This window comes from Electrona antarctica (genome assembly GCF_951216825.1).
Source record: "Electrona antarctica genome assembly, contig: scaffold_1455, whole genome shotgun sequence".
In the NCBI taxonomy this organism is placed as follows: Eukaryota; Metazoa; Chordata; class Actinopteri; order Myctophiformes; family Myctophidae; genus Electrona; species Electrona antarctica.
The window spans coordinates 5,001-15,738 of NW_027636958.1; the positions used below are offsets into that span (position 1 = coordinate 5,001).

Sequence of the window (10,738 nt, forward strand, 5' to 3'; positions counted from 1 at the left end):
CCCCTGAGCCACCGCCGCCCTGTGTTTTTCAGGAAGGAAGGAAGGAAGGAAGGAAGGAAGGAAGGAAGGAAGGAAGGAAGGAAGGAAGGAAGGAAGGAAGGAAGGAAGGAAGGAAGGAAGGAAGGAAGGAAGCGAAATATTGTATCTTTTTGTAACTGAATGTCCTACTAACTTGATCACACTATATAACGTCACACAACTCTCAACGCATGAAGTGATGCGTTTGGAGCTTTTGTAGATCTGCTGCTTTTGATGCTTTTGAATTTAAATCCTGAAAAGTAACAGTTTTTGGACACATGAGGTTTTCACCCGACGATAATAATCCAGTATGGATTATTATTATTAAGACCACACAGTCTGCATGGGAATAAATGACTTGAGAACAGCTGAGGGGGTCCGCTTAGAAATTAAAAATAAATGAATTATCACAATGCTATATCTGTTTTGATTCCAACGCATGGGGGTTTGGATGCAGCTCAAAGTGCACTTTACTCATGTATATCCTATAGTTTGTCGCCGTCCGACCTTCGGGGGGGGGGGGGGGGGGGGGGGGGGGCTCTAGCAACTCCCAGGGCCCTAGGCAGTCGCATAGTTCACGTGTATGGCGAGTCGGAACTGTGGTTGCAACTACTCACAACTACTCACAACTACTCACAACTACTCACAACTACTCACAACTACTCACAACTCGCAAAGGAGTTGCATGGAGAAACATTGGTGTGGTTTGGGCTTGCATTTTTAGCCTTTGCATAAACCTGCAAGGTCGTCGAGGCTAGGTCAAGTGTTAGGGAAAGAGCTGCAGGCTAAGGTGGAGTCTGAAGAGGTTTCACACTGCGACGGAAGATCGGGAGTGAGTCCATCCACCCATTCATCCATCCATCTTCAACCGCTTATCCGTAGTCGGGTCACGGGGGCAACAGCTCCACTTTCACACTTCCCTCTCCAGAGCAACATTAGTAACTTCATTCTGGGGCCCTGGGGGAGTGAGTCTGCATTTCTAACTGCAATGGGGAGTTAATTCCGTAGTTTTGGAGCCAGAAGGGAGAAGAGTCTGACACACGCACAGTCGCACACACACACACACACACACACACACACACACACACACACACACACACACACACACACACACACACACACACACACACACACACACACACACACACACACACACAGTATTTATATATTTTATATTGAACATGGTTGTGTTCTCCTCTGCAGAGTTGGCTCAGAACTGTGAGTTCTACAAGAATGCTGATGTCAGACCTCCCTTCACGTACGCCTCCCTCATACGCCACGTAAGTCCCTCCTCCTTCTGCTCCTGCTCTTCCTCCTCCTCCTCCTCCTTCTCCTCCTCCTTCTTCTCCTCCTCCTCCTTCTCCTCCTCCTTCTCCTCCTCCTCCTTCTTCTCCCTCTGGTCTGCTTCACATGTCATCTCTTCATCTCCTCTCCTCTCCTTCCCTCTCATCTCATCTCATCTCATCTCTGTAGGGCTGGGACGATATAACTTCAATCAAATCTATCACCATTATTTCAAACCTTTGCCTCGATTGTGATTAACGTTTAACGGAGAAAGAAGATCCTGCTTCTTGATTGCATTAACCCATATGAGAACGATGACGTTGGTTATTGGTTCCAAATATCGGTTTCGATTAAACCCATTTAGACCTGAGGCCGATTCTAAAAGCGGCTTCAAATTTTTTATAGAAATATATAAGGCAACAACAACTAATAATTGACACAGATGTCGGAGTGAAACCTATAAAGATGCGCTCGGGTGGCGCAGTGCCTGCCCACACCTGCACCGCAGCGGATGTGGGTTTGAATCCACCGCAGTGCATCTGGCATTGTCGAGCGTCTACACACGAACACAATTGGCCCGTGTTCGGGGGGAGGGAAGCCACCGGGCGGCGAGGAGGAGAGTGATAATTGTCACTCCTACAGGCTGGGGGGGCTGAGCCTGTCAGCAGGGAGTGCTGGATGGGAGGAGTAGGACGAAGGCTCTACGTCCTCCCGGTGGGGGCTCCTCACTGGCAGGTGAGTCAGTAGGATACGACGGCAGTGACGACACAGAAATGCGTGTGTGGAGGAATTTACACACCAACTGCCATGGATGGAGATCTCCATCTTTGAATGTTTTACGTTGATTCAGTTTGAGATCGCGCTATGCTACGATCTATCAGCGTCTCCGTTGCTAGGAGATAAACCGGAAGTGGTCGGTCCGTCAGTAACAAGGTTCCCCAATCGTTGACTTCAAAGATAGCCGAACACCCTTTTATCTCGGATTTCCCAGATTCCGATTCTAATCAAAACAAGCTCTACTTATGGCTGACTCCGGTCACGTCGCTGGTCGCGGTCAATTATTATTTTTGCCTCGTGTGGTCCACAATCGTCCCGCGATAGGATTGCTTATGCGTGAGCTAACATTCGGTTAAGGCCTGGGGGGTAATATTTTCCCCTTGAATAAGGCACCTCACTTTAAAATACCCGTGGCATGTGAATGGACAGACACTGACACAATCGTGGCAGTCAATGTAATTGGCATAACGACTACATTTGGGAGAAAAAGAGGGTAAAACGGCAAAAAGACTTACAGGTCACACGACGGGTCTAAACAGGTCCAGGCACCGAGGCCGGTAATCCAGCCTGACGGCGTGTTGCGGGTTCGAGTCCCGAGCCCGTCGGCCTTTGGCCGCATGTCTTCGCCCCGTCTCTCTCCCCCTTTCTTGTCAAATCACCGTACCCTATCAATAAAGGCATAAAAAAAGATCTTACTAAACAGGGTTTCCCGCCCAGCCCTCTCTAGTCTCATCATCATGTCCTCATCTCTTATGACCTCTCACCTCTTGACCTCTTGACCCCTAACGCCTGACCCCTGACCTCTCTGTCTTGTTGTCCCCCAGGCCATCCTGGAGGCGCCAGACAGACAGTTGACTCTCAATGAGATCTACAACTGGTTTACGCGAATGTTCGCCTACTTCCGGAGAAACACGGCCACGTGGAAGGTGAGGGCGCACAGACATACATACAGTACACAGTGCATATATGGCACACAGTAACGGTTAACGTACAAGTACACCCGGTACTGTGTGCTGTATATGCACTGTAAGACGCTGTGAGTGTTCGCTTAGCTCCCGGACGGTGTCGTGCGTCAGTGGTGGAAACAGAAAAAAAAGTACTCAAACGTTTTTTACTGCAATATAGACTGCAATATAGAATGCTCTGTTACAAGGAAAAGTCTGGAATTCAACATTCACTTGAGCAGAAGTGCAAAAGTATTGGCATCAAAATGTAGTACAAAAACTAGCCTACTAATTGTGCAGAATGTCCCATTTAATGTTTTCAAATGTATAATAATCTTTTGAAAGTAGTCAGATCTCACAAGCTTGCAGATTGGCTATTTTCAAATGGCCGAAATCTATATAGGGCTGAAGTGGTTAATTCATGTTTTGTAATAATAATTAAAAAAAGTAACTAATAATTAAAGTTTTCAAATAAATATAGTGGAAGAAATAGTGCAATATTTGAGAGGTATTGGGAGTAGAAAAGTATTGGAAATTGGAAATACTCAAGATAAGTTAAAAGAACATTGTACTTGAGTACAGTACTGGAGTAAATGTCATTAGTTATACTTTCCACCACTGGTGTGTCGTTTCCGTCTCGGGGAGTTTAGACGAACACTCATATATAATATCTGCACTGTGAGCACCCTGGGTGTGGGTTTAACTCTGGGACAGTGTTGTTTTTAACACTCTCAGAGTCAAGCGGACACCCGCGGCCTGGCGGGGCAGATATACTGTAGATGTACGTGGGCTCATCTATGCCACACACTCTCTCTAGGGTTTCTCAAAGCGTTTTTATTTTATTTCTTTATTATGTTGTGTTTGTGAAAATGTGATGAAATGTAAGCTTATCATAATCACAGTAAGTGACTCCAGTCACTTCAGTTCAGCACAGTTCACTGTCCAGGTGACGCTCGTTGACACTCGTTGATGTTACTTCCATCAAGGCAATGATGTTGTGTTTCCGCATCAATTAGAACTACACCTATAAGATACCATCAAAGCCAAGAATTTGTACACAACCTTCTCTGGTATTATATCATGTTTTTGTTTGAGCTTTTATAAATAACTAGGCTACACTGGGTTGTTAAAAAACGCTCTCTCTAGCTCTAGCGACTGCACTGCTGTGTGGCAGCGGTGGCCGAACGGTTTGCGGAGCGGTCTTGATACCGGAAGGTCGCCAGTTCGTATCCCCGGACCGGCACGTTAAAATTACCACCGCTGAAGTGCCCTTGAGCAAGGCATTGAACCACTACCATGAAATGTTCTATGAGCAGGGCCTGGCTGTAAACAAGTATATGATGCTTAGTCCAGTTACCCTGGGTAAATATAGTAACTTTGCTTTGCTTTGCTTTGCTCGACACTTCTACCACAAGAGCCTGAGCTGTACTTATTGTTGCACACGCCCGTCGGCTGTCGCACAGCGCGGGGATTGCTAGTGGTTGTTAGCTTGTAGACAGACTCTTTCCGGTGAGCGACAGACAGTACAGTACGCCCCCTGGCTTCACAATGAGGTATAACAGACAGTACAGTACGCCCCCTGGCTTCACAATGAGGTATAACTCATGCCTTGAGACTTGAGTGATTTGACAAGTATAGCTCGTTTAATTTATGTTATGCACCTGCTCTCTCTCTATCTCTCTCTCTCTCCCTCTCTCTCTCACACACATACACATACACACACACACACACACACACACACACACACACACACACACACACACACACACACCCTCAGCCATTTTGCTCATATCTGACACGACGTAGGCTACAGAGAGAGAGAAAGGGCCCCACTTAGCCCTGCAGACACACACACACACACACACACACACACACACACACACACACACACACACACACACACACACATACACACACACACACACACACACAGACACACACACAGTCACACACACACACACGCACGCACACACACACACGCACACACACACACACACACGCACACACGCGCACAGTATAGGTGCTGACCCATTTTTACAGTGGCAGCCGCACACTAATTTGAGTGTCAGCTCCTCCTGAGAGAGAGAGAGAGGGTGCAAACGGGCGAGCGAGGGAACAAAAGGGAGATAGGGGGAGAGAGAGAGAGAGAGAGAGAGAGAGAGAGAGAGAGAGAGAGAGAGAGAGAGAGAGAGAGAGAGGAGAGAGAGAGAGAGAGAGAGAGAGGGGGGGGATGGACAGATGGAGGGAAGGAAGGAAAAAGGAAGAGAGTATAGATGAGACAGGGGGGGGGGGGGGGTAGGGGGGGGGGGGTGTCTCTAAACCCCTCCGCCGCCACCCACCCCACCTCATCTGACTTTTATGAAATTTAACTATTAATGGGTGTCGTGTGGCCGGGCCACAGACCTTTAAATAGAGCCCCCGTGTATCCATCTATCTGTGACGCTCCTTTATGTATTTATACAGACGCTCAGTCAGCTAAATAGCTTCCACAGAGATGTACGTCCTCTAATAAGACTCTATATTTCATGAGATGGGGAGGAGGGGGTCATTGATCAGAGAGAGAGAGAGAGAGAGGGGGGGGGGGGGGGGGGGGGTTGAAAAAGGTCTGATACGTTGCATGCTTCTCAACGTGTGTGGGCTCATTTGGTTCCATTTGTTACACTCTCAGAGTTACACACCTGTAAGGGTCCATTTGGTTCCATTTGTTACACTCTCAGAGTTACAGACATGTAAGGGTCCATTTGGTTCCATTTGTTACACTCTCGGAGTTACACACCTGTAAGGGTCCATTTGGTTCCATTCGTCGTAGAAAGTTGAAATATGGAGATGCAGATGAAGGTACAATATTATGTGATGATTCAATCTGTGTTGAATCTGTTACAGATGAGACGGAATAGAGCACTGAAGTCTGACGTCATTTATACATCCTAGTCCTATCCAGGATGCGTTTTTCCCCCCGTTCTGAATTCCCATAGACTTCTGTTTTATATTGCATCAAATAAGAACTGTGTTCCAAAAATGAAACAAATGATCCCGGCAGTTTGACTCATATCGATATGAAGAATCAACTGATGGCGAGAAAATGCTCATGCAACCACCGCCAAATTAGTTCCATTTTTGCCAGAAACAGACTGTGTCAAATATGAGCGACTGACTGTCGTAAACGATACAGAGACACCTCTTAGACTCTGACAACATCGCAGAGACAGTTTGTTTATTTTGCTTATATTTTTGCTCAATGTTATGTTCAATTCTAAGAGGACTCTATATGTTCTACCTGGTTTTATAGCAGAATTAATTTTTATATTATTTTAGTTTCGGGTTTATAAATTGGATCTTCCTTCGCCCACCAAGGTCCCCGTCCCCATCCCCTCTGTCCCCTCCTCCCCCTCCCCCTCCCCCTGGGGGTGGGGGCGTGGTGGAGGGGGGGGGGGGGGGGGGGGGGGGGGGTGGTTGGTGGGGTGGGGCTGAAGATGAGTGGCGCATGGCGCTGTGACCCGCTGTAAATGGCTGCTAATGTTTTAACTGAGAGAACCAGGCTTTCATCACGGAGACAAATGCAAATAGCGGCGCGAGATAGCATGTGTGTGTGTGTGTGTGTGTGTGTGTGTGTGTGTGTGTGTGTGTGTGTGTGTGTGTGTGTGTGTGTGTGTGTGTGTGTGTGTGTGTGTGTGTGTGTGTGTGTGTGTGTGTGTGTGTGTGTGTGTGTTCTGTCAGGGTGGCGGTCGGAGATTGGGGTCAGACTCATTTACAAAACTTAGCATCACAGCTAGAGGGGAGAGAGGGGGGGTGGGGTGGGGGGGGTTAGAGGATGCGGGGGTATACGGAGGAGGGGAGGGGGGGTCCTCGGCTGATTATGGCTCGTGTAATTACGCACGTGTGTGTGTGTGTGTGTGTGTGTGTGTGTGTGTGTGTGTGTGTGAGTGTGTAATTACGGTGTGAGGAATGATGCGCGCCCGCCCGCATGGCCCTGTCCTCTCCCTCTCGGCTTTACAACCGCGTGTCAGAGAGAATATGCAGGATTTAATTATAGGCGAATTAAAATTGGTAATGAAATTGGGCATGAACAAACTACAAATAGCAGATGAAAAGAGGAGCGCTGTCCCCCCGGGGCCCGGGGGGTCCGCCAGGCGCAGATAGCGGTGTGCCCGCCCACCTTCTTCATGCGTGTGTGTGTGTGTGTGTGTGTGTGTGTGTGTGTGTGTGTGTGTGTGTGTGTGTGTGTGTGTGTGTGTGTGTGTGTGAGTGCACTCGTGCTGATGGCGACTGGTTAAGAACATTCTGAGATAGAATACGGGTATACCCATTTATATGATTATACGGGAGAGGTGGTAGGCTAGTGTGTGTCTTGTTTTGACATTGGTGTGTGTGTGTGTGTGTGTGTGTGTGTGTGTGTGTGTGTGTGTGTGTGTGTGTGTGTGTGTGTGTGTGTGTGTGAGTGCACTCGTGCTGATGGCGACTGGTTAAGAACATTCTGAGATAGAATACGGGTATACCCATTTATATGATTATACGGGAGAGGTGGTAGGCTAGTGTGTGTCTTGTTTTGACATTGGTGTGTGTGTGTGTGTGTGTGTGTGTGTGTGTGTGTGTGTGTGTGTGTGTGTGTGTGTGTGTGTGTGTGTGTGTGTGTGTGTGTGTGTGTGTGTGTGTGTGTGTGTGTGTGTGTGTGTGTGTGTGTGTGTACGCGTGCAGATGTATGTAGATCTGCTATAGTTTCCACAAAACAATGGAAAGTTTACAAAAAAAATAGTGATCGATCAGTTCCAACAGGCTTTGGCAATATTGTCCGTTGCTCTCTTTGGTTTACGATAGTCGGTCACTCATTTTGGTCAGTATTCATCAATCAATCCACTGGGAACATTTGTTTATTTTTGGAACACAGTTCTTATTTGACAATACGCCCACAATTGAGTGACACTAGACTCAATCTGCCTGAGGCAATGGGCCTACTGTATGGACACACGCCATTTTGGAAAGAACTGGGGCCCCTTCCCCACTCCAGGTGTTACAGACGATACTAATGAAGGCTCTGTTCCATTCTGGTCAAACAGAGTCAGTGTTAATGATACTAATGAAGGCTCTGTTCCATTCTGGTCAAATAGAGTCAGTGTTAATGATACTAATGAAGGCTCCGTTCCATTCTGGTCAAACAGTTAATGATACTAATGAAGGCTCTGTTCCTTTCTGGTCAAACAGTTAATGATACTAATGAGGGCTCTGTTCCATTCTGGTCAAACAGTTAATGATACTAATGAAGGCTCTGTTCCATTCTGGTCAAACAGAGTCAGTGTTAATGATACTAATGAAGGCTCTGTTCCATTCTGGTCAAATAGAGTCAGTGTTAATGATACTAATGAAGGCTCCGTTCCATTCTGGTCAAACAGTTAATGATACTAATGAAGGCTCTGTTCCTTTCTGGTCAAACAGTTAATGACACTAATGAAGGCTCTGTTCCTTTCTGGTCAAACAGTTAATGATACTAATGAAGGCTCTGTTCCTTTCTGGTCAAACAGTTAATGATACTAATGAAGGCTCTGTTCCTTTCTGGTCAAACAGTTAATGATACTAATGAGGGCTCTGTTCCATTCTGGTCAAACAGTTAATGATACTAATGAGGGCTCTGTTCCATTCTGGTCAAACAGTTAATGATACTAATGAGGGCTCTGTTCCATTCTGGTCAGGGTGCTGCTATGTTGCTGTCCTTGAGTGGGTTCCAAACGACCCCGTACGGGTGTGTAACGGGGAGTTATGGGGGCCCTTGAAATTAAAAGGTTTGAGAACGACTGCACACTAAATGGAACAGAGCCTTAATTAGTATCATCAGTAACATCCTCGAGGAGGATGGGCCCTTACGGGTCCATTTGGTCTCAGTTTACACTCTCAAGATTCACATTATTGTTAACCCATTCAGGCCTGACGTCGAAATAAAAAAAAAAAAGTTTTCTAAATCATGACAATTTTCGGAAAGATTTGAGGCACATTTTAACGATTTTTCAAAAATAGCAGACCTACAAGTTCATAGCGCGCCACTCGGTGGCGCGCTATGAGCTTGTAGATCTGCTATTTTTCAATAGCTAAATTATAACAATGTTTAAAACACCAAAAGGGGTTCCCGCCCCAAAATGGGTTAATGGTTAATGTGGTTAAACGCTAACGTGACATGGATGCGTTCCAGGTCTCAATGGATTAAACACTTGCATTACTTAAGTCTCCACAATTACAGAATGTAGAAGAATTGTTATTTTTTTATCAACGTTTGCCTGTTATCTCTCCTAATGTTACCAACATCAATACAGCCTGGAATTGTGGACAGCATTTTATCCAACGATAACACCAATATTCTATGTTTTGTGACCGAGAGGCCAAATCTCACGGTGGCCAAATAAATAATGGACCTTGATATGAAAAAGGTTAACCACTGCAGCCCTACACCAAACCTCTGCCCCAAAAAGCCGATCTACAAGATGAAAACGTGTCGCAACTTGCAAGATCTGCCAATTTGGGCCCCTGAACATGGATGGATGCTGTGGCTTTCACGCACACACGCACACACGCACGCACGCACACACGCACACACGCAGTGGTTTAACTTAACTCTTCCCCGCTTGCAGAACGCCGTGCGTCACAACCTGAGTCTGCACAAGTGTTTTGTGCGCGTGGAGAACGTGAAGGGGGCCGTGTGGACCGTGGACGAGGTGGAGTACCAGAAGAGGAGACCCCCAAAGATGACCGGGTACGTGGAGTACGTATACTGTACACGCACACGCACGCACGCACACACACAACACACACACACACACACACACACACACACACACACCACACACACACACACACACACAGAGTGAGGGGCGGTGTGTGTGTGTGAATTCATAGACGCAGGCATCATGATTGCATAAACGCTCCCATTACTGTTACTACAGTATATTACCAAGAGGCCAACACGCTCAGCAGTCAAATGAAAGGGGGTTTGTGTGTGTGTGTGTGTGTGTGTGTGTGTGTGTGTGTGTGTGTGTGTGTGTGTGTGTGTGTGTGTGTGTGTGTGTGTGTGTGTGCGCGTGTTTTCCTGTTTGTCGACACCATTAGTGAGCAGATGTGAGTGATGCAGCAGAGGAGAAAAGCTTGTTAGTCTTGTGTAAACAGATGTTCTGTTCCTGCGCCAGAGAAAACACAGGGATAATTACACACACACACACACACACACACACACACACACACACACACACACACACCTGCGCGCCAGACTTCAGACACTTTGTGTGTATGTGTGTGTGTGTGTTTAGCATATGTTTACTGTCGGGATGGTTTCAACATGTAACAAACATGTTTGTATGATTTGTCGCACGCTGTGGGGTTTGGCTGAGGTGACACGCGCGCACGCGTCGTTAAAGGCACACACGTGTACTCAAGCTGTGATCCGCAGCCGTGCATGCTGGGATTAAAGCGGAAAGAAATCCCCCCCGCGACGAGGCATGTACAGTAACGATTCACTCGACTCGCGATACGATTCCAATCACGATACTTGGTTCACCTTTTTTTCGTGATTTGTTTAATATAAAATTACATTCCAAACAAATGTTTTTTTTTTCTCTCTCTTACACAAATCCAGTATTTCTATTTTTGTTTTCTTCTTCTTCTTGATAAGGGTTGATGACGGCTATTAAATCATCTGATAACATATGAAACCGCTAAAACATTTAGGTACGGTCATT

At 46.6% G+C, this 10,738-nt stretch overlaps 1 protein-coding gene across 1 annotated transcript in view; it reads left to right on the top strand.

Annotated features, from left to right (window-relative positions):
- The window catches only part of LOC306919601 (forkhead box protein P4-like), a gene marked incomplete at both ends in the record, with an annotated part of 10,753 nt that extends 985 nt beyond the window's left edge, over nt 1-9,768 (top strand). The window contains 3 exons of the mRNA XM_079532357.1: nt 1,222-1,298; nt 2,904-3,005; nt 9,638-9,768. Coding sequence (XP_079388483.1) covers nt 1,222-1,298; nt 2,904-3,005; nt 9,638-9,768 — 310 coding nt within the window. The remainder of the gene's footprint in view (nt 1-1,221; nt 1,299-2,903; nt 3,006-9,637) is intronic.
- Between the last annotated feature and the right edge of the window lie 970 nt (nt 9,769-10,738).